At 29.2% G+C, this 25,367-nt stretch overlaps 2 protein-coding genes across 2 annotated transcripts; one reads left to right on the top strand and one right to left on the bottom strand.

Annotated features, from left to right (window-relative positions):
* Positions 1-4,848: 4,848 nt before the first annotated feature.
* Positions 4,849-8,452, bottom strand: LOC125815596 (probable serine/threonine-protein kinase WNK9). The gene is made up of 7 exons (XM_049495104.1): positions 8,121-8,452; positions 7,974-8,011; positions 7,516-7,743; positions 7,180-7,400; positions 6,875-7,032; positions 6,348-6,795; positions 4,849-6,264 (listed from the first exon to the last, which is right to left on the bottom strand). The coding sequence occupies exons 1-7, from the start codon at positions 8,193-8,195 to the stop codon at positions 5,186-5,188; spliced, it is 2,247 nt and encodes a 748-aa protein (XP_049351061.1). The 5' UTR covers positions 8,196-8,452; the 3' UTR covers positions 4,849-5,185.
* A 15,443-nt stretch (positions 8,453-23,895) lies between these two features.
* Positions 23,896-25,258, top strand: LOC125815951 (uncharacterized). Its single transcript, XM_049495531.1, has one exon. It carries the CDS (start codon positions 24,151-24,153, stop codon positions 25,192-25,194), a length of 1,044 nt encoding a protein of 347 aa, XP_049351488.1. The 5' UTR covers positions 23,896-24,150; the 3' UTR covers positions 25,195-25,258.
* Positions 25,259-25,367: the final 109 nt, after the last annotated feature.

Below are 25,367 nucleotides of genomic sequence, written 5' to 3'. Positions count from 1 at the left end.
AAATAGGCATAGAGTTCAATATTTTTAAAATTGACATCTTTAACTTATTTTCTTAAACTGTTTGAGCACACTGCATAAATGTTCTTTTTTTTTTTTTCAAAAAAAAAGTAGTATCTTGTATATTTCTTTTTGAATTCTGATTCTAAATGTTTCGTATGTCCTATTTATTAGTGGAGTATTTTTCATCTCTGAGATTATTTACAGAGCGTATATTAATAATATTATTGAATAAGGTGTATTTAGACCGTAATAATTATTCTGTTAATTATTATTTTAGATGTTTTGATCGTTCTATTCATTAGTGGAGTATAAGAATAATACTAGTGGAGTATTAGTAATACTGAAATTAGTTATGTTTGAGATTATTTGACTGGGTGCATTAATAACAATTTTGTCTTTAATTATGTTTATCACGTATTAGTTGCCCCTGTCTTGCTAATGCTATAGTTTGTTATGTATTAATTTCTATCACATAAAAGATTAAATAATATCATAACTAATACTCCTTCAGTAGTCTTATATTAGTTGATCACTTTTCATTTTGCACGGTGCTTAAGAAATCATAAATAAAAAGATAATTTTACTAATTCATTCCTTAAAAAACTTCTTGAAATTTTTACAAACAAATGTGAACACTTTCAAAAAGAATTAATTGCAAGTGTAATATAGTAAAAATTTAATTAATGTTTTCTTGATTAAGTAAGATGATCAACTAATATGAAATAACTATTTTTAACAATATAATGATCAACTAATTATATGGAACAGAGAAGTACCAGTATTAATTTTTCTAATACATTATTCTTATAGTGTCAAAATCAATGGCAAGTTGTGGGAGCTCAAAAGTAATCACTACAATTTTTCATTTTCAAGAATGGGAAGTTAGTGCTCAACTCAAGATAGAGATAGATAGAAGAGGAAATGGAATTTGTCACATTTGGAGAATTTTCATATTATATAATATAATAAGAACTAAGAAGAATATAATATCCACATCTCTTAAAGTTATCCTACTTTTTAGTTTGCTATCTACACTTTTTAATATACAATCTTTTGACTATTTCATCTATCTTTTTTAGGATAGACATGCATGATCTCAACCATTATAGTGCTCTAGTTGATAACAATATGTACAATTCTAGAAGAAAAAATGGAGTAACAAACTTGCAAACCAATTACCAAATTATTAATTCTAAAATAAAGTATCTAGATAGAATTTTGGCCACTTTAGATATATTAACGCAAATTATTTTTCACTTAACATGATTATATTGTTTGAAGTCACACAATTTATCTAATGTAATTATCGGATTGAACAAAAATTGGGATCGAATGCCAATGGGTGAGATGCTCCCAACCCCTATGAGTGAGTTTAAAAACGAACAAGAAAGAGGCATTGATGAATCATCATACTTAATTCAAGAAACAAGTGATTGCTCTATTTCTGATTAGAAATGAGATATATATCTGAATGAAAAAACTTCTTATTCAAGAGTTTTGTGATTTATTCTGTTAATGAACTTATTCAACACAAATCTTAATTAATTGAATTAGTAAATTTCAAATACTAAACCACTCACGACTTCTCCTAAACTTAAAAATGCATGTGGGAGAAAGTGCACATGGAAGGTTTCTAACTTTGGGGCAAGTGATCATATTTTAATTAATTCCACCAAATTGGGAATATTTTCATCTCTTAATTAATAAAACATATCCTTAATTTATAGTAAACCTTATAATTTGGGTATCCTAAGACCATTGGAATCCAATGCAAGGAAGTCATAACTCATAACTATAGTCTATACATCATCATTATCATTATTGTTAAAACTAATAAATTGTTTTTATTACTATTATTGCAAATTTCTCTCTATATATACCAAACCTAAAATTAGGTCATTTAACTGATTTTAATTGACTAGTTAATCCCCTCCCCCCCCCCCCCCCACCCACCATAAAAAAAGTAAATCAAAAGAGTTGAGATCTACTAGTACAAGAGGTACACTTTAATTAGTACCATAATATATAGGTTCAATCATTATTCAATAATGACGAATTAATTTTTTATTCTTGAGGGAAAAATTGGAAAAAAATAAAGTGGTTGACTAAAGAAAAGAGATTGAGTTAGTGGGGAAAAAATAAATTAGAAGTTTTTTCTCATATTTTTACACTTTATGGAGTAATAAAGTTAAAAGTTTATAATTGAGATATATATGTATTTGGTTAAAGGGAATTTGTAGCTACTTTTATTGTAACTTTTGATTATTTAACAAAAATATATTTTAACTTTTGGATCAAATACTCCCAATTGATTGACTTTTATAGAAATCAATCACAATATGTATTACGTAACTAAAAATATCTACTACTAAAAAATTATTAATTTTTTTTATTGAAAAATGTTTAGTGACTATTTTTATAGTATTTTAATTGAACTGGTATGGAAATATATATAATTGTTTTATATGAAAAAAATTAGAAAAAGTTTCACTATTTCAGTGAGAATCTGTTTTTTTTACTATGCATCTTTATATATTCGATGAAAAATTAAGGGGAGGGGGGGGGGGGGGAAATCATGTTATATAACACAAATTTCTCATTGATGGAAAAAATCTTTATTTCTAGTACTAATCAAAAAGTTAGTACTTCCTCCCCTCTCAAATAATGTGATACTTTTTGTTTTTTGAATATCCATTTCAGCTGGCAATTCAAATTATGGTAATTGTTTCTTGTTTATTTTAATTTTCTGTTTTTTAGAAGTATGACAATCATTAAGGACATTAAGTTTACGGAGTAGTTTTAATTGTGATGATTACGGAATTAATTTGTAGGCAATATCTTGACTACTTAAGGAAAAAAGAAAAATAAAAATGGACAAATAACTTATCTTTCATTTTGTCAATATTGTGACATTATTAGGTTATTAATTAATTAAATATCTGGTCAATTATTTGTGTGATGGAAAGTGTTTGGCACCTAATTCAGATTAAAAGACATTTTGTATATATTTTTTAAGTCAAAATTAACTTTAGAAAGTTCAATATTAGTTGTGTTGTAAGTTGTAAGTTGTAAGTTGTAAAATCCCCTTACTCTAAGAAAAGCCAAATCAAATAAACAAGGATTTAATTTGCTAATTAGTTGGAGAAAAAAAGGGAAATATAGTATGATAGAGTAACAACTATAATAGTTTTTTTTTTATGGTTGATTAATTTTTAAGACAAGTCAATTAAACTTGATAAAAGTTTTGTCTTAGCAAAAATCAACGATCTTCTTAAAATCAACCTGCCTTAAAATGGTCTAGGAATGTATTTAACAATTCAGTTTGGTAATAAAACGTTTTTAAAATAGTCATAGTAGTATATTTTAATTTGTATTGACCTTAAGAAATTCACTTTCAATTTCTTCTTTTTTTTGGTCATTAAATAGTCAACACGATCATAGAGTTTGCAAGAATTTAAATGCCTTCATACAAAAAAATATCATCCAACCACCAATAAAATAAATAATATTTAAAAAAAAAATACCCATAAATGATTTTCAGAAAAAATTTATAAATCAAAACTAGATGTCAAAGAAAATAAACCAAAAAGTTCTTCATGGTGGACCAATTTTTCTGAACATTTTGATGACGTTTGAATTTTTCAAATATATTAATTATCAAAATAATAGTTTTTGTCTTAAAATAAACAGGAGACTTTAAAGCTACAAAAATTATACTCGAAAAATTTGACCTTTAATAGTCAAACAAATAGAACATATTAATTCTCCTATTCTTTCGATACTATTCAAATTTGTATTTTAATTTGTGAGTCTTTTTCATCGAAATTGTATCAATTTTCCCCCTTTGAATACTTTCTCAAGAAACTTATTTTGTTGTTTCTAAGTAAGGTTGAAAATCTTGAAGTTATTATTACGTTTAATTATGAACATATTACAAAATACACTAATTAACTATGATATTATCATTTAAAAACTCGGTGCAGATAAATATTTATCATGTTTTATCATTGTTAAAAATAACAAGTTTTAATATAAATTGACTTCAGAAAAAAAAAAAATGAATAAAAGAGAGAGAATAATAATTTGGAATATACCTTTAAAAAAAGATGCAACAATTATAGAGTGAGCCAGCCTATTTTTTTTAATAGATTAAAAGTTTGGCTAGTGCCCATATGCCTATGGAATCTCCTTAGCTTTGGTCCAATTTCAGAAAATTCAATTGTTTTATGTGTAACAATTTAATTTAAGATTCCTTCTCAATGTGTGAAATCCAACCACATCATTGCTGTCCAAAGAAAGAAAGAAAAAAAAAAGCAACAACAAAAGATTCTTCCCTTTTTTTTCTTTTTTCTTTCTAATAATGTAATAACTACGCCTTAATTTTAAGCAAGTTGAAATTAACCACACGAATCTTCACTATTTGGTACAACTCCTACTGAACGTGTATATCTCGCGATCAAATAGAACATGATCAGACCATTTCAAGCGAACTTCTCTTATTTTTGTTTTCACTATGGTCAACCAAAACATATAGTGGACATAATTTTATTGAAGTTATCCCTTCTGGACCATGTATGAAAAAGGGGAGATTGTGAGTAGATTTTAGTTGGATGAGGCATGATGAGGAGTGGGACATGAGCAATAATTTCATATTTGAAAACCAAACTTCTATCATTGACAATAAAGTTGAGGATATATGCAATATTGCAAATGCAAGAATTCTCAATTAAACCTCTCATTGACCAGTAAAAAAAAAAATAAGGTCAAATCATCAGTTGCATGTTGCAGAAAATAATGCACTTCAACTTAAAAATAAAGGCACCAATGAGAACAGACAAACAGATGCACTTCTTTGGCAATTTTAAGGTAAAAGAATAATGTTATTATTGTACATTGCAACTCAAAAATTTGAACCAAAGTCATGTACATATCCCACTTGGAGAAATCCTCTAAAGCCTCAATAATTACATTGTCTCATAATTTGCCTGTCACAGCTCACTATCATTCATATTTTTCTATTCAAGAATATTATATAGGCACACCCCACAAGTAGAAAAGGGAGGGGTAAATGGGATGGCCTCATCATCATAAACTAACCTCATAGATAACAAAGACAATTTTACAGCCTCTACTATTGTATGAAACACTTAAAAGGAACAAGAAAAAATGGAGTTTCTTACAACAGTTATATATCAACAGCATCAACTGGTAAGGATGTTGTTCTGTGAAGTGAGTTGGGAAGCAATGTTCTGGTGAAGAAACTCTTTGCAGTACTAACCATGTCCCTGACATTCGGGGAACCTTTGATCGCCTCACATTTCCGGGCCCTTTGGGATACCGAAATGGGGCAGCTAAGTCCATTTGATTCTGAACTAATGGTCTTACCACAATCAGAAGACTTAAGTAGAGTTTCAAGACATGAATTCCTATTTTTGGTCTTCTTTTTCCGCTTAGAGGAACCTGTAGGAGGTTTTGAAGCTTTAGGTGGAAGTCCCAAGTGTTGATCTTTTAGCTCCCTCAATTTTATCTGGTAGTTTGCTTTGAGCCATCTCATTTCCTGCTCAATCAAGTGCTCATACTCTGAAATTTCGTATGGCGCAGGAATTTCACCTAAAGAACGGGGATTTGATAAAGATCTGCCTAAACTTTTTACACCTGATGTAAGCTCACTCTTTGGTCCAGCCTCTTTCTGACCTTCTGTTGAAGGGTCGTGATACAATTTCTCACCTTCTTCAAGGGAATGACTCTCCTCGGATCCCACTGAACTGCATTCAAAGCTTTCATGCCGATCCCAAATCTCTGTGTGATGGAAACCATTCATTTTGAACAAGTTGTAATGGACACCATTAATATGGCTTGATGATGCTGGTTCATCAGAATAAGTCGAAGCAATAGGCCGAGGACTGTTAGATTGATATGTAACTTCTTCAAACCGTCCATGTGTAGCAGCACATCCATTGCATTCTGCTAGCTGCAAATTCTGAGCAACTGGATTTTTAGACAGGAAATTCATGAACGAACCAATAGAGGAATTGTTGGACGAACAGTTGTGACAGAAGCTAGAATTTGCAAAGCGAGGGGTTTCTACGATTCCTGGCCCTGGCTTCCAATCGGGTTCTAATTTGGAAATCTCACCATCAATCATATCGGCGATTTTTGTAACATCTTGATCAGTTATATCCAATTCGGATACCATTTCAGTTGCAACAGTTAATGCTGTATCATATTCAACATCAAATGGGAAATAGATATTACGGATACGGCCTGCAAAGACACAGATAGCACAATTTTCAGCTCATGATAAGCATAAACAAATCAGTTCAAGAAAATAAATTATGGCTGCTTACCTTCTTTGTCTGCAATTCTGAGTCTTAAGAAGATGCTACCATCTTCTCTTCTCTTCCCTTTAATAGTTATATCCAAATCTGCGGAATGTTCATCGTGTTCATCATCGTTATACTCGAACAGTTCAATTCCAGTTTGCTCATATTCATTTGGATCAGATGCCCATTCATGTATATCATCAAAACCACAATCATTGTAGGCGCCATTACCAAACGATTTTCCTTCATAATCTAGTCCAAGAACAGGCTTCCTTAGCAGAGGGTTCATATAATCTAGTTCTCTCCTAGACTCTGTATGTCTTAAATCTGATTCACTATCATCAATCTGGAGAAAAGGGTCATCCAGAAGCTCTCTTGCTGAGAGCCTTAGAGACACAGTGGCCAAACATTTTTCAACGAATTGACGTATCTCAGGATCCTTCACTTGGTACAACGCGTCTGGTTTTTTCCCCTAAAATATTGACCAAATCAATTGGGATAACCACAACAGAGAGGGAAGGACAAAAAGAGTACAAAAGATAAGTACTTACAGACATCACTTTCTTGTAGATCTGAGCTGGATGGGTGCACTCACTATATGGGTACTCAAAAGTAACCATTTCTAATATGCACATACCAAAAGAATATATGTCAACTAGTTCATTGTATTCCTCCTCGTAAACTTCCGGAGCCATGAACTCAGGCGTACCTGATCATTACAGAGCCACAAACATTTGAGCAAACCATTTTCCAAGTCATAGCACAAACACACACAAATTGATCATATACATTTCACACACTAGGCAAAGCAGAAGAGCAAAGTATAAGGTGAGTAAAATCAGTGTAAGAAGTATACCAACACAATGAGCAGCGTGTGATTTTCGCAGAATAGCAGCGAGGCCAAGATCTCCAATTTTCACTTCTCCTTGGTTTCCATTGATAAAGATGTTATCACACTTAAGATCTCTATGTATTACAGGGGGATCATGACTATGAAGATAGAGAAGCCCATTCAAGATCTGTCTGCACCAGCGCTTTACTGCTCTAATATTGACTCTTTTGTGTTTCAGCCTATACCTACCAAACCCCACAAACAAAAAAGCAAAGGATTTGAGGGTGGAGGTGGAGGAGATCCAGATTTAGCAATAGTAAAAAAAATCAAATGCCAAGAAACAGAAAATTAAGAACTCACTGTCTAAGAGTTCCAGAAGTGAACATTTCAGTAACAAAATTGATGTTCCTATTAGCAGGATCCACCCAAGAAGTATAAAATGTCATGATATTTTTGTGCTTCAAAGTCTTGAGTAAATGAATTTCACAGTAAAGCCTCTCAAGATCTTCAGGACTTTGTAAGAAATCATAAAGCTTCACTTGATTCCAAGCAACTTCAATCCCTTCATATTCATCAAATGCTCTATAACTGCACAATCATTACATACAAACCAATCAAATCAGAATGATCCACCTTAAAGTTCCATCCTTTATTCAAAAATTTGGAGAAGCAAAAAAACCCAAATCTTGAAACACCCCATTTCTATAAACCCCACAGTAAAGCTGCAACATTTGAACCAAATACCAAAATGGGTGTCTAGTAGATCTAACAAATACCCATTTACAAGCAAAAAAAGGAAGATAAGTTTTGATTCATACACAGTCTTTGAAGCTCCTTTTCCAAGAATTTCATTATACTGCATCAAAAAAACAAGAAAAGAACAAAACATCAAGCTCAAAACTTCAATGGAGTGAAAAAAACTGACTGTGAGAGAGACACATAAAGAGAAAGAGAGTAGGACATACTCTGCCATATCTACCAGTTGGATCAACTTCAACAAATTCAGAAATTTCTGGTTCTGTATCTGTAAGACCATTCATTCTTTTTTTCAAAATTTATCTATTTAGCTTACAAAGATTGTATCTTTTTTGTTCATTCAGCAAGAAACAAGTCAGTTGACAGAATGAAAAAGATCAAAAATCTGATCTTTTTTAGTTTTAGGAACTTTTCTTGTAAGAAAAAATATATGGGAAAGTGAGTTTATTGAAGTTTTCACAGCCCAAACAACACTTCTTGAAGGGTATCCACGATAAACGTGAGTCTACAGAAAATTAAGGGGAAAAAGAATGTGGGGTTGGGGGTAGGGGGTAGGGGGTAGGGTAGGTAAATGAGTGTGTATATCTTGCATCTTATCAATACAGAGAAAGAGAAAATCAATAAAACTGTATCAAAAAAGCAAGCCAGCTAAAAAAGGAGAAGACAAAAGAACAAGAAAAGTGCAAATAGAAAAAAAATAAAGAGGTCATATTAGTCAAAGATTTGATTAAGTGCATGAAATGACTTATATTTTCTTTCGGCTAAATTTATGTGAGGTAATTTGATTGAATATGGTAAAAGTAGTAGTATGTCCTATCAATAAATTGTTTTAAAAATATTTCATGACTTATATTTTCTTCGTCAAAATTTATGTAACGTAATTTGACTGAATATAATAAAAGTAGTATGTTGTATCAATAGATCGTTTTGAAAATATTTCATTATTTCTATTGGTATAAAATCGTATTGGAATTCTTGAAACAGAACAAAATAAAGTTGGGTTAAAAGAATAAATGGATAAGGCTGCGACTTTAATTAAATTCTAGGAAATGTGACGTAATTTGAGTTGATACGAAATTTAAGAAAAAAAAGATTGACTTTTAAAATCTTTTGACTATAAATAATTTTAATAGGAATAAAATTTATATTTTAAAATAAAATCATTACTAAATATAAAAACATATCATTCTTTTTGAAAAGGACTAAAAAAGAAGAGTAGTCAAATAAAGTTCACTAGAAACATTTTAGGGTCAATTTTTATTTTTTTTTAGGGTCAATTTATTTGTTTTAGTTAAGATTAAACACATCTAAGAGTTGAATACTCTGTGTATTGCATAATAAGAGAATGGCAAGTACAAATAACATACTAGTATTAGTACAAAACTACAAATAACATAATACTATACGTCAAATTATGGTGAAATTACACTAAATATGTTATTGTTGTTATTGCTAAATGGTCTAAAATTCATGTAAAATTGTAATTCACGATCAATTTGCTGACTAGTATTGTGATTAGTTTCTCCATTTATGTTCTTTTACTTTGACCAAAAGAAAAGTAGAATCTGTTCTGAAAAAACATAACATAAAGTACGTCTGTGGTGTAAAAAACGTTACTCAATATACTATTTTATGTTCTTTCTTTCTTGTCCATTTCGTAAAAATTAAAACCTATTTATATTTATTTATTTTAAATCAGTATCGTAATTTTACCGTTCAAAAATAGTAAAAATAAAATAATGATAACCCTATATGCTTAATTTCAGAAGTTTTTAGGAGAACGTACTTTTGTATTTATTATTAGATATATCTAAAATACATGTCAAAACATTTTTTAACTCTTTATCAATAAATAACTTTTCATTTAAAATGAAACAAAGAGAGTAATTGTTAGCTACCATAAAGATAAAATTTACGAAAAGTAAATTAACTATTCATAACATTAGCCAATACTTTATTCTTATCTTCATAGGTAGAGAAATTATTTGTGACGTTAAAATTATCTAATTGTATTTTTAGAAAATAATTATTTTTAAAAAAAAATGATAAGAATAAGAATGAAAATAAATTAAGGACCCACTTGAAAGAAAAAAAATGGCGAGCGTGTGAGGTCTACATAGTGGACCATGACAACAGAATCGACATTTTGCATTGCATGGCCTTTATTATTAACGTAACGTACTCTAATTTGGCTATATGATAAATACATTTTTTTTTTCGTTCCAATATTTTTGTCTGATCTTATTTTAACATGTTATTTAAGAAAAAAAGAAAAAATAACTTAATCTTATAGTATAATTTACATAAAATATGTCAAATATTTTAAACTAATATTTATATAAGAATGAAAAACTGAAATTTGAAAATTATAAAAAATAAGACAAATAAATTAAAACCGAGGATATACATTATAAAAAAAGGGCTATGAGCCTATGACAAATAAAAGCTAAGGTGCCAGCATAGCACCTTTTCCACTTTTGTTTTTTTCGTACGGACTTGGTACGGTTCTTTGCACTTCCTTTCTACTTTACCTAATTTCTCCCCTATAATAACTCCACCTTCCCTTTCTCTACTTTCTTTTGGTATTTCTTTTTTTATTTTATTCATTTTTAAGAATGTTTTTTTTATAAAAAAAATCATATGATATTTTTAAGATTATAATATTAAAAAGTATTTTAATATATTGTATATTTTCTAAGTTTAAAATCATAAAATTTAAAAGTTTTATTTATTTTTCCTAATTATGTGTCAATTAAATAATCAGACAAACAAATTGAAATAGAAGAAGTAATTAGGGGTGTTCAAAATAGAATTGTAACAGATAAGCCAACCACAAAATTAGCTTATTGATTTATTGGTATTAGGTTATCAAATAAATGGTTAGTGAATGATTATAATTTTATAATTAATGACTTATTGGTGAGGGGCGGGGGAGAATTATTCAATATCCTTATCGGATAAACTGTTAGCCCGTCAAGAGTTACCATACTTACAATTTTAACTTAGGCATATTAACATCGTTTAATATTTTTCCATAGTAAATAATTATGTATTGTTAATCCTAAAGCGATAAGGTCAAAAATTTGAAAACATATTTACTTTTCTGTTATAAACTATTACACTACTATTAATTTATATTTTTTGTAATATAGAAAAAAAACTATAATTTAATTGCATTTTAAAAGAGTAAAAAGAAGTCTTTTTTAAAGGTACGTTCATAGAGAAAAAATGATAGAGATTAATTGATACACCGTCTGATAATCACCCGAGAAGTGTTAGTCTGTTATCGAACCAATCGATGTCTTATAGATTAGCTAACAAATTAGTAAATTTAAAAATCAATATCCGATAAACCAAATCATTAGGAAAATCCGCGCAATCTGTCCGATAAACACTACCAGAAGTAACTATGTTTTGTTTTCAACTAAGAGTATGTCTAGTATGGATTTCTAAGTTTCTCGTGTTTGAATTTTGATTGACTAAAATATTTTTGACTGAACTAAATTTACACATCGCATAAGATCCATTTTTTAAAAAAAAAATACTTCCTACCATTTTATTTTTTTTCTTTTAAAAAAAATACCTCCTACCATTTTTTATTTTTTATTTGGATTCAAGTTTGAAATTTTTAATTAAAGGTATAGATAATTGATGTATTCATTCCATCACCATCTCAAGGATTCTTTTTGATAACTTATTCATTCATTTAATGATTTATTCAATTCTCCCCCTTTATATATTTTTTAATTTTTTTTTTAACTTATATATTTCGACTTCTCACCTTGTATGGTGCAAATAAGAAGTTCTTGTCCCACTAATTAAGGATGAATCTTCTAAGGAACTGGTTGATTATAATACAATGCAAAAAAAGTCCTAAATTAGATTGTAGATCAATATGCACTATAATTTGTTAGGAAAAAGGATTAGTAGAAAAAAATAAAAATTGATGAATAACATAAAGTAGTTTATGCGTGTATAAACACTTATTTTGATTAGAGAAGTTGTCTTTTTAAAAACACAAACAACCATATATATATATATATATATATAATACTCACTTTGAGACTTCTATTAATGTGGATTCTATCGAAGTCCACAAATACTCACTTTTTTGAGTTGTTATTTAATTCGTGTTTACTTTTTAATTATTACTCCCTCTATTCCTAATTACTTGTCCTCCTTTCATTTTATAGTTGTCCCTAATTACTTGTTCATTTTGACAAATCAAGAAAGAACAATTTTTTTACCTATTATACCCTCAAGTAAATGACTAATTACTTTGAAAAATGTAGAACTTTTGATCCACTTCATAATTAATAGGGGTAAAATGGTAAACTCACTATGTCATTAATTGATTTCTTAATAGGTGTGCCAATTCAAAAGTGGACAAGTTGTTAGGGACAGAGGGAGTATATTTTTGCAAGTTTATGTGTTTTAAGAACAACTTTAGATGCGTGTGACTCAAATAAAAAATTTGTGATCGACTTCTGATATGTTATCTTTGCGAAGGTCAAACATTAAACATTTTCACTTGAAATTTACTAAATGACTTGTCAAGGTTAACTTTAGACATTTTAAACTAAAATTTTAGACTTAGAAAGATCAAATTACCATTAATTTTTATTGAAGTTTTACTTGATTTGTCAATACTAACTTCAAACATACATAACTGAGATGCATATAAAAATTGACTAAAATTTCAATCATAGCAGTCTCAGTTGATATATATTTTTTTTCCTACAAGTATTTTTTGTTCACTATTCGTAAAACATTAATTAGTTATCCGAAAAAAATTATCGTAGCTTATCGATCTCGTAATTCACTATTCTCAGGTATCTCAACATATAATGTAATTAATTAAATTATTATAGGAGCTGGGATTTGGTCAAAAACTTCTAAGAAGGAGAAAATCCTGAATTTTTCTTGAATTTCGGCGTAAGACAAGTAATTTGATTATTATTAATAATATAAGCTCGTGTTTGAAGATGTAATATGAAGTTATGATTTTAAATTAGCGTTCGGGATCATGATAATTTCAAATTCCGAATTCTATTTAAAATATGATTTGAAATATATTTCAAATCATGATTTTAATTTTTTTTTAAATGTAAAACTTGACCCATAAGTGTATATTTTATAAGAAACATGCCCATCATTTTAATTTTATAATAAGAAAAATTCATGCTCGGAGGGAAGAAATTATATTAGTCATGTGAAAGAATTATATTAAAGAATAATTAGTTATTATCATATTGACTAGTAGATTTTTATGAAAATTATGTATATTTAAAAGTTTGTAATCACAAACATTAATACATAAAAAAAACATAGAGATATGTGATTTATTATTATGTTGCCTTAGGATATTCCGATATCTAGTTTATAAATTATAATTTGCTTATTTGGTAAGACTATATAAGAATTAGAGATTTTTTTTTAACGTCACCTTAAGATTGTATATTTAGCTCAATATACTATTATCTGGATTTGGTTTTCCCGTCATCAAATATTAGCTAATTAATCTATATATTTCTTGAAATTAAATAAATATTATCTTTGGAGACTGGATTTATTTTAGTGACCTTGAAAAATAAAGAGATTAAAAGGCACCAAGCATGCTTGTTCATGTTTGGAGTTTATATTGAGTAAATATATCGCATATTTTTATCTGTAAAGTTAACTGATTAAATTACTTGTTTGTAATCTTTCTTTATATAGAATCATGGTGTTTATATATTCTTTATTTGCTTTTATTGATCCACTATCAAGATTTTTTTTATTTATTATTATAACTATTACAGTTATTGAAGGATTATATTTATGGATTGATTTTAGGGAATATGGTCTGATATACTTCTTAATTTTGTCATTTATAGTTGATATATCCTTCGTTATGAAAGTGACTCATATAAAATGAATAAATTTTCTTGATAAATATTTTTTTTCATAAGTTAAATATGAAAAATAGAAAACGTGACATAATGAATCGCAATAATCAATAATCAATTATTGTGAATGAAAGATAAATATTTCATTAGAGAGATTTCTTTCGAAATTATGTATACTTTGGCTTAATTAGGGTTGATCTCTATTTCAAGCTATGAATGATAGCTAATCATAATTTGACTCGCTTAAGTCATTAATTAGACTATTGGATGTGACATAATCTTATTTGATTAGTTGAAAAATATCACTTGAACACTCAAAAAACTTTGATTGACCCTTTAATTGGATTAAACACGCTACATAATATGATTTTTTTTTACCCTTTTTAGACTAATGGATGTGACATAACCTTATTTGATTAGTTGAAAAATATCACTTGAACACTCAAAAAGAACTTCGATCAACCCTTTAATTTGATTAAACACGCTACGTAATTTGAAATTTTTGACCTTTAATTTGATTAAACACGTTACATAATTTGAATTGGTTTGCTAGTCAAGTATGGCATGATTATTGACTTTAATTAGGATTCGATCATGATTAGTTAAATGAACATGCTAAATACCTCAACCAAATGAATTAATTGACTCGTAATATATATTTGTTTGGACCACATATCTTGAAATTAAGAATGTTACCCAAATATGTACCGATTCAATCCAAAAAAGATTTGAATGTCTTGCAATATCTATATAGATACATATTAATTAGATCGATCAATAAATATCAAAGTTTTAGGAAACATTATTCTGACTAGGATATTAATGACAAAAATGATTTGTTATGGACAACTATATTGAAATGGTACATATATACCTAAGTGTTGTTACATTTATACGTATAGAGTAGTTGCTAATTAATATGAGTTGAATTTTTACTATAAAAAAGGGGAGACAAATAAGTGTAATAAAGTTTGAAAATATTATTATATTTTATTTATAAAGAGTAGGGATTGCACATGAATATTAATAATGTAAGAAAAATAAATTGGACCTATCACATGTATGATAGAGGTTGTTAGGGCACAATGATGATAATGAAGACTTGAATTCCACATGTATTTGTGACTGATTGAATATGGCAATAACACAGCATGGGATGGCCAGCTTGTTTGTGTTTAAAATGGGCAACTAACATATATAAAATTAAATTAAAATGAAAGTGACAATACCAAGCTAAGTGATATATATATGAGAAATATTTACGAAAAAAATAATTATTTACTGTGTTTATTAATCCTCATGATTTATGATATTTTTTTATAATATTTAATGTTTCGATTAATCTATAATGAAATTCAGACATGAAATGGTTATAACATAGTGAAAAAGCATGATATGTATCACTGAACTTGAGTCAAATCGTCAATTACACACTTAATCTAATTTTTTATGAAAAAAAATTTCCGAGTGGAATAAATATGTAACAAGATCAGTTAAGACTAGTGTTGAATTCTTCAAAAAAATAATCTACGGGCGTAATTGCCTCTACTTTTATTCTTCAAATCCACAACTTAAAACTGTGGCTTCATGTTTAAAGGAAATATTTCATTTTTCATCTAATTAAGGTGTTAATTTTATTACTTTTTTTTTTTTTTGCTTTTCAAATAAACGTCGATGCTTTTTTGACTAAATATACAAAGTATATTTTGGGGAAATATAAATATTACTAATAAACGTTCTTTACTACCCAATTCATCCCGATGAACTCTTCATTTCGTCACAAAAAATGCAACATAATAGAAGTGTTTGCTTCGCCACGTATCTTTGACCAAAGAGACAAAGAACCAACCAAGATGTATTAAGATCTAATAATTAACGCTTAAGTGATTAAAGGATTTAAAAATATTGTTACTTTGTTGGTACTTCAATAATTAGACAAAAACTGGGAGTGATTAAGAGAAAACCGTACCATAAAAGTCAAGAAAATTAGAAATGAAAGTTATTTTGAAATTAGAGCCAACCTAACATGGAATTGCATTGGATGCCTCAAAACTGAAATAAGACAAACTTAGACTATAGTCCAAAGTTTATATTGCTCCGTGAGTGCAATTTATTTCTCATTTTTTTAAAAAATAATTATTTTAAAAAAATTAATCTTTTTTCTAATTTTACTTTTACTATTCTAATAATGTTCTAGAATAATATGATTGAGGGTAAATAAGAGCAATTCAGTCAAAAAATTGTTTTCTTAAATGGTATGTAAAACCCTAAACTATTTTTTGTCCATAAATGTTTACAGGTACTTCAATTTATATAAAATAACTTCCTTTTTGTTCATTCTTAAAAAAATTATATATTTTTTTATTTGATAAATATTTAATGATACGATTAAAAATTTATTTATTTTAAGAATAATTTTGAAACATTGCAAAGTCTTTTTATATTTTTTAAATTCTATATCGAATCAAATTACATCAAATAAATTGAGACAGAGAAAATATTAAATATAATATTTGGACGTTAAGTAATATATTGAATCATCTGTTCAGATGACAATTTTTTCAAAAGGTGAAATTTATGTTCAAACACAATATATCCTTGGTTAATTTTTTTTCACATGTAAGTTACGTGATTGGTATTATTAGTTTAATAATCATATACATATATGAACTAGCAAGGTTATTTTGCCCACAAGTTTCTAGGCTGATTAATTAGTTTAATTGAAAATTTTAAACGGGAGACAAGTATCTCATTCGATAATCTCGAAAATTTCACCACAAGTTCATAAAATATTCATTGAGAGATCGAATCATAAATATTCCACAATTTTTTGGGACATTCATAAACAGATGAAAATATGCTAGACTCTTTTTGATAATCAAATAAATTTCAAGAAGATCCACAAACACAAATCCTTCCATGGAGATCAAGTCTAAATCATCTTAGTTCGAGAAATAGGCCACTAGCGATCCTTGAATTACGGATAAATCATTTCATGGAGATGAAATTCAAATCATTCTCGTTCGAGAAATACACCACTATGACCCTCGAATCATGGAGAAATCTTAAGAAAGAAAAATTAAGGGGTTAACAGGTTTGTACTCGCAATTTTGATGAATAAAATTATTCTTCTTATTTTTTTTAGAAAAAAGGTTAAAAAAAGGTTTCTCATTTGATACTCTTTCCCTTAAAAAAGTAATTAAAAAAATCCTGATGTCTGCGGCTTACTTTGTGATAATAGAGTATTAATTAATTATTGGAGATATAGTTTGATTTTATAATTAAAGAGACATCCAATTTAGCAATCAAAAAATATTGTCCAAATCATATTGAGGAGATAAGCAACTTTATTTAGGAGATAAATAGTTTTTAAAATAATATTGTACAAATCTGTTAACCCTTTGATTTATAATAACGATGAGTTTTAAAACAAATCTGAGTTTTAAAATACCAGAGTAATTATGAGTTTAAAATAATTTTATTTCTTAATAACATTGGATCCAATTGACTAGGAACAACTAGAAGGATTAGACGTTAAATCACACAACAAAATCCAAAAATTAACGACAACGAGGCAGGTAATCAAGTACGATATGATTATAAATAGTAATTAGATTGTTAACTAATAATACTCTCTCCGTCCCAAAATAAGTGTCATTTCAGCAAAAATCACATTCACAAAGAAATTAATAAATACAATGTGTGTAATTTCTCTAATTTGAACACTTTGAATAAAACAAATCGTAGTAAGAATTACCTTCAATGAGCCTTATGCGACAAACTTAAATTAGTTGAGACTCAAACTAAATGCCGATTTAGTATAATAGAAGTTGGTTTGGTGAAGTTCAGTAATTTTTCTTTTTATCATAATGATTTTTCAGGTGAAGTAGGTAGTTTTTTTTTTTTTTTTTTTGTGTTGAAGCTTGCATTGCATCCGTGTGATAATGAAAGGGACAAATTAAGACAAAATCATGTGGTGCTAAACATAGATTATATATTAATCCAAAAATTTGTCCTCTCAATAAGATAATGGTAGGTAATTAATTTTTCAATATTTTTCTTCTGTCCTCTTTTTATTTTATTTGGGTTTTATATTTTAACTACTTCTCTTTTTGACTATATGACAATTCATTTGGTGAGTTCCGTACATACAAGGAATCTTACTACAAGCATGAAGGCGTTGTGAAAGTGATGCCAAATCTAAGTGTATTATTTTTTTTCTTCAATAAGTATTCAATATCTTTTTTGGAGTCCGACAAGTAATTAAAGCTTGAAACTTCTAGATAAAAATGTAGTTATATTTACGACTCCAACGCAACTTTTGGTGATGGTGCGTTTGGTTGCTTCAACTTACAAGTAAACAATTTCATATGTTTCAAAAGTTAGTAAATGTATACAACACGTCAATTATAGTATATTCTACAAAATTCATTGCTTTTGTTCAAACTTGTTGAATCACATAACCTATTTGTTGACAAAATTGAATCTGTCAAATGATGCATGCTTACATCTCTATCATTCGAGCAAGACAATAATTATAGTCATTTTTTTCTTCTTAAAAACAAAAAAAAAAATCGAAACTACATCATGGTGATTATTGGTGAAATCACAATTACCTGACAAGAGAGGTTGCTCGAATGGTAAGCATCCTTTACCTCCAACGTTAAGATTGTGGGTTCGAGTCATCATCAAATGAGCAAAAGGAGAGGGAGATCGTAGGGAGGGGTAAAATAATATTTAAAAAATGGGCAAATCACATAAATCTCACTAGTTTAGGTCTTAATTATTAAGATTCCCAATAGTTTCAAATATTACTTCCTCTACCATATTTTATGATTAGGATACATGAGTCTGAATCCATGAGATACATGTATCTGTCGAATTTTAAAATTGAGATACAAAATTTATTTATTTAAATTAATTGGTTGTAACTTATTTCCTAAATTAGAGGAGTAATTGAGGATTTTCAAAATACATAGATAATTAATTTCATTTTATTATTCTTTGAATTAGTAAATTCATTAATATTATTAATATAAGTAAAAACATGTATATCTTGGTAATGTAATTTGATTAATTTCAAATTATTACTCTTAAAATAATAAATTTATTAATTTGATGTATCTATTATCAATATATGATGTATCCAACAAACTAAACATTTAGATACATGAGTGCCATACAAGTACATTCATATGTATCACAGAAGTATCTAGCATTAATTTCATGTATTTGTTATACGAATCTAGTATTAATTTTATGTATGTATGTGTATATATATATATATATATATATTAATTTCATGTATCTTTTATATGTATCTAGTATGAATTTGATGTATCAAGTATCAATTGCATATGTTATATTCAAAAACATGTATCTCGAATACACAGTAAACATATACATCTAATTATGTGTATCTAAATACGGAATATACAAAAAGAAGAAGCATATACATCTAATTATGTGTATCTAAATTTCATACGTTATATCCAAAAACATGTATCTCGAATACATAATAAGCATATACATTTAATTATGTGCATCTAAATATGAAATGTAGTTGAAACACATGAATCTATGAACAAATCACGACTGTAGAGTATCTGTCGTATCATTAATATCATTGTGTTGTTAAAAATCATGTATCCGAAATTTAATATATAGTGGATACATATACATGTTCAGATACCCCATTACTAAAAATACAACTCGAATCTTAATTAAGATTACTACTTATTGGATACACATGTTTCAAGGGCTATATCAAAGTAATATTGGTACTACCACATCCATATCACAGTAACCAAAGAAAGTCTTAGAAGAACACCAGCAAACAAAAACTCTCTACAATATTCCTTTTGATCCTTTTGCACTGTGGCATAACATAATCAAAACTAAGATCCATTTCTTTCAGAGACAAACAATCAAGACCCACTATGAATTGAAAGTTTTCTCTGTAGCAGTTACTGTGATTGGAACTCGTGATAAATGAACAATACAAAATGATATTTTGGTTCAAGAGAATTTGTGGTGATGATATCTTGAGAAGAAGAGAGTAGATTAACTATTGTTGAAATGAAATTGTAAGGTGAAATTCTTGAATCAGAAAAGAGGAGACATAATTGAGTGATAAACATGGGAGGGGAGAATTAAGAGATAGTGGTTGATTTGGAGTGAAAGAGTTATTTAAGCAGATAATTAATCAATAATAGTTTTAAGGGACGTGGGTATCTAATAGAATTTTCAAATAATATATTAATATATGGTATAAAATACTAAAAGTGGTAATATATGTAATTGTTTAAAAGTAAAGATAATATTAGTATATATAGTAGTGATGTATGTCTAATAAGGTAGTTTATCCTTAAAAAATTACAATTACCTAAAATTGGACTTTAGCATTTGCTAGCCCTTATAATTTGAATATGGGCCTGGGCTGTCAAAGGTTAGGCTCAATCTAAGTTGGAATCTAGCATTTGCTAGCCCTTGTAATTTCATTTTGGGGGCCCATGAAGTCCAGAAAATGAATACGGTCCAATAAACAAAGGGAAAATTGTATAAAATAACAAACTATTAATTCAAATTAAATTCTATAACCACAGTTTGATTTAATTGTAACCCGTAGCAAACAGTTGTCATTCGCCTCTCTCCCTAGATTTCTCGCTCGCCACTCTCGTCAATCTCTCCCTCGTCTCTCTCGCTTTTATACAAACACAAATGTATAAAATGCGTTTGTGTTTGTATAAAGCGAGAGAAAACTGTATATACATATACAAATACATATATTTTCGTCCTATACACTTATAATTATACAAATATAGATCTTTCCCTGTTCAGTTCTCTTTTGCCTTTCTCTCTTTCTCGCTTTATACAAACACAAATTATACAAATTACAATGTATAATTTGTGTTGTATAAAGCGAGAGAGAGAGAGAGATTTGATATACAAATATTTTATTTCAATTCAATTGTATACAAATTCAAATTTTATGCAGATATACAAACACATAAAATTGAATTGAAAGGCTGCCAACGATTTATACAAACGAGAGGCTGCCAACAATTTATACAAATGGCCTGTCAACGAAATCATACAAATCTGAAGCTCCTGCCAGCGAGTTATACAATCTGATGCTCCATAGCAAACATAAAGTTTGTTATGGAGCGCAATTATACAAACTATAGCTATAACATACAAATATGATTTTTATGTTTGTTATATGTGAAAATTGTTCATAAACAAATACTTCACTAATTTAACTATTTTCTTGTTACAATTCGATAAATAAATAAATAAATAAAATGAAATAAATTTCCCTTTTAATTTACTATACATTTCATTCTTTAATTCTATCACAAACAATTCGTGAATACGGTTTGAATTCACCTATCACCAACATCTAATTTAAATTTCTTCATTGGAGATAGAGAATACTTGGTTCTTTAGAAATTTCTCTAAAATAGTAAAAATAAATATGAATTTCTTCGAAAGATAGAGGTAGGAAGAATTCAGAGAAGTGATTAGATAAGATATGATATGACACAAAACTTCAACTTACGAAGGATATGACTCTAAATAGAAATCTATGGATATCGAAGATTAGTAGGTAATCGAGTATTGGCATACTTTATGTCTAAGAGGAAAGTGACTAGCCTTGGTAGTATTATTTAGTAATCACGGAATTTCTGATTCTTTAATGTTACTATATTGCTCGATTTACTTTATGCTATTTTGTTGTCATAATTTTTTCTTGCAATCATAGATATATTTTTTAAAATTCTTTTGAGCCAAGGGTCTATAAGTTGAAACAACATCTCTATTCCATAAAAGTTAGGAATAAAATATGCGTACATACTATCCATAAGCTTCACCAGTGACATTATACTGGATTTATTATCATTGTTTTGTTATTAATAAATTGTAATTTCATGAAAAGGAGGGAAGAATATTAGAACAGTTCAAATTTTTTTAAAAATATTTCCTAAATTGTACTTTCATGAAAAGGGGGAAGAATATTAGAACAGTTCAATTAATTCTAATTTTTTTCAAAGGCTAATAATAATGTCTGTCGTGAAGGTTACAAAATGGAACCTTTTTCAGCAGAATGTCCTTTAATTACTCTTCATCACACTGATATGTTGGAGAATGTTCTTAATTTTACCAACTCCTATGCTCTCCAAAATTATTAGAAAATTTAATAAAAAAATTATAGTGGTAAGAGTTAATTACATTTTATTCATATTATTTTTCAAATTATAAAAAATTGGTGAAATCTGAATACATTTCAAAACGTCGCGATACATTGCGTCTCAATTTCATATACGACCCTCAACGTCTCGATATATCGCGACTCAATTTCAGATACAACACTAAACATCCCGATACATCGCGTAAAGTGATGTATCCGAGAATAGTAAAGAGTTGGGAATTTTGTCATTTTTTCAAATAGTAATTTTTTTTTTTAGAGAATATGATAAAATAAGTTTGGTATTCAGATAATTTTTCCAAATTATAATCATACACTAGGAAAACAAAACATGGATAACGATTAACTTCTATTTTTTTCCAAAAAATTACTTTGAAAAGAAAGGTCACATTTTAATTTTAATTTTTAATGAAAGGTCACATTTGATTTGAAACTGAAACAAACAAACAAACAAACAAACAAAACTCTGGCTGTTGTATGAGGGTAAGGGATATCTTTTCTTTCATACAATTTGTTTTTATTTAAATAAACACTTTTTGAAATTGAGACTCTAGCTAGATTAGACTAAATTAAATATGTTTACTAGGACAGGTTGTTTCTTCTTCTTCTTCCGTTGAATCAACAAAAGTGTGCAATACTTTTAATAGAATAAAAAATGAGGACAGACTGTAATTGTTAATTACTTCAAATATTAATTTGTGTGTCCTACCATCAAGTTAGACTGTAGACTTTTAAACCCAATTTAGTTTCTTGATTTAAGCAAATCAAACAAGAATATGGACGCCAGCCTATTACTTTGAAATCAGACGAGTAAATTTACAGCTAAAAGTTGATTGTCATTCTTTGAATTCTAAGTCAAAAAAAGGCTTGATACAACCTTATGTGGTGCTCCAGTGGATGAGGTTGTTCTTCCCTTAATCTAAAATTTCAGGTTCGAATTTTATGTATGAAAAAATTCTTGATGGAATCCTATGCGGTGAGTCCGAAATAGTTGGACTCCAATGCAATACTAGATATCGCTGTTGATTTGGAGTCGTGCGGAGCAGTTTGGAGACTAGGGTGAACTCCTAGGGTTCGAAGTTCCGTCTATTTTTGGATAGGATTAGTCTTTATATTGTACTCAGAGACAATTTGTACTTATCTTATATTTGTAAAAGCCATGTACATGTACTCTTGCTTTGGGTTAGATGCCCGATTACTGACTGATGACAGGTCTTGGGTGGTTTCTTGTCTTGTAATTCATTCTGTTTCTTCACATGTTTTAAGCTTTATGCTTCTTGTGTTGGCTTCCGCTTGGTAGTCCGTTGCTAGACATCGGGTGTGAAACAAAAAAGAAAAGAAGCGGCAAGGCAACAATATGAATGTTCTTATTTTTGAACCTTTTTTTGCATATAATTTTTCAACGAAAGAGATTTAATTCTTTAAAGGCAATTACGCCCCTTGACTATACATCGCATAAATTTATTTTTAAAATTTTAAAATTCGAAGTCACCCCATACCATTTGATAATAAGATAAAATAAAGAAAATTGAAGCATTGAACTCTCCCCTATTTTATCCTATATGTCCAAATTGGAACACCCAACAAGAGTAGTTGATCTCCCCTTTCCCAAGGCACCATCTCCCCTTTTATAATTCACTTTTCAATTGCCAAGTGCTTTTAATAGCCAAATATGTTTGGTACGATAAAAGTCATTTTTCATGAAAAATCATTTCCATCTTTTCCAAATATTTTAACTTGCTTCAACAAACACTTGGACATTAATATTAATCTCTACCACTCAAAAATTTCATTCAGAATGTGAACGAGCTAACACAGACGGAGTTATACGAAGAAATTGGAAATAATAAGAAGTGGATAAAGTAAGTAAAAACCAAGTCAGTGTTACCTGCTATGGTGACTTCGAAGTAAAAAGAAAGTCTTGAAGTTTGCTAATGCCTCCCAGCTCACATACATATAAATACTCATCATAAAAAAGAGAGCAAAAATCTATCTATATAGCTTTCTATCTCTTTCAATGGCGCCAATCAAGCTCTAACATAAAACCCCACCTCATATAATACAAAACATTATGGCTAACTTCATTAAACCAAACTCCTCCAATTCTTGATTCCAACATTTAGTACTAGTGTTGTGTTTAGGATGAAGAATATGATACCTGCTTGTTTTAATATTCCTCATAATTCTGAGGATTCAGAAACTTCTTCTCTTCCTCCTCCTTCACAAGTGCCTCAAAATCTTGTTACATGTATATACCAAGCTCAGATTTGTGGTTCACCTGTTTATCTTACACTCACTTGGTCCAAGAACCTGTTTTCACATTCTTTGTTAGTTCATGCACCTGATCTTTTCTCCATCACCATTCCACTCCATCAATCGTCTTTTGCCATATTTAAGGCACGGCCAGGATCAAAATCCGTGCATCCGGTCCAATTACATGACCGTAAGAAGATGAAGGTCCATTGGGACTTCACACTTGCCAAGTTCAATCAGAACTCGGCAGAGCCTGAAGGGTGTTTTTACATTGCAATTACCTGCAATGCAAGACTGGAGTTTTTCCTTGGTGATATGTTGACTGAATTGACGGGACGGGCCAGGCTGGTATCGGGATGTTGCACGGGAGACCTGACTTTGTTGTCGAGGAGAGAACACGTGTTTGGACGGAGGAGTTATACTACACGGGCTCGGATTATGGGGGTTAAACATGAATTTGTGATAGAATGTGGGGGTGGAGTGTTGAAAGTGAAAGTGGATGGGAAAACAAGTCTTGTAGTGAAAAGACTTGCTTGGAAATTTAGGGGAAATGAAAGAATTTTAGTTGGTCAAGTAGAGGTAACCTTTTTTTGGGATGTCTTCAATTGGGTAAATAAAAACTGTGACAATCATAAATTTGGGCATGGACATGGACATGAACATGGTGTTTTTGTGTTCCAAGTAGGTGATGGTGGTGTTTGGCCTGAAATGGGTGGCGCCGAGAAGAAATTGATGAGGAAAAGTTTGTCCGCAACAGCTGGAACGATGTCGACACCACTGTCGGTCTCTTTGTCGCCATCGCCGTCGTGCTCTAGTGTGTTGCAGTGGGCAGAGGAGAACAGTGAATGTGGGAGGAGTTCATGGTCATCTATAAGGTCATATGGGAGTAATGAGGGATTTTCTTTGTTATTGTATGCATGGAGGAAGGATTAGTGAAGATTAATTTGATTTTTTTTGGTTCAGTTACTCAGATTATTTGTGAGTATTAAATTGTAATAACAGAGACCTGTAATTTTATTAGTTCCTGTAATTGATTTTTTTTGGTTCAGTTACTCAGATTAGTTATAATTTTCCCCTATTTTTGCTCCTGCAACTGAATTGGTTCT

Source organism: Solanum verrucosum, unplaced genomic scaffold (genome assembly GCF_900185275.1).
Source record: "Solanum verrucosum unplaced genomic scaffold, falcon-dt-bn FXZP01000261.1, whole genome shotgun sequence".
NCBI lineage: Eukaryota > Viridiplantae > Streptophyta > Magnoliopsida > Solanales > Solanaceae > Solanum > Solanum verrucosum.
The sequence above is the reverse complement of the archived record's forward strand: the minus strand, read 5'-3'. Positions and strand labels throughout refer to the sequence as shown.

Excerpts from the sequence above, each read along its gene's own strand:
- LOC125815596 (XM_049495104.1), bottom strand. The coding sequence starts at position 8,195 with ATGAATGGTCTTACAGATACAGAACCAGAAATTTCTGAATTTGTTGAA. Across the intron at positions 8,012-8,120 it reads CAACTGGTAGATATGGCAGA|TATAATGAAATTCTTGGAAA; the intron begins GTATGTCCTACT and ends TTTTTGATGCAG. Across the intron at positions 7,033-7,179 it reads ACACGCTGCTCATTGTGTTG|GTACGCCTGAGTTCATGGCT; the intron begins GTATACTTCTTA and ends TGTAATGATCAG.
- LOC125815951 (XM_049495531.1), top strand. The coding sequence starts at position 24,151 with ATGAAGAATATGATACCTGCTTGTTTTAATATTCCTCATAATTCTGAG.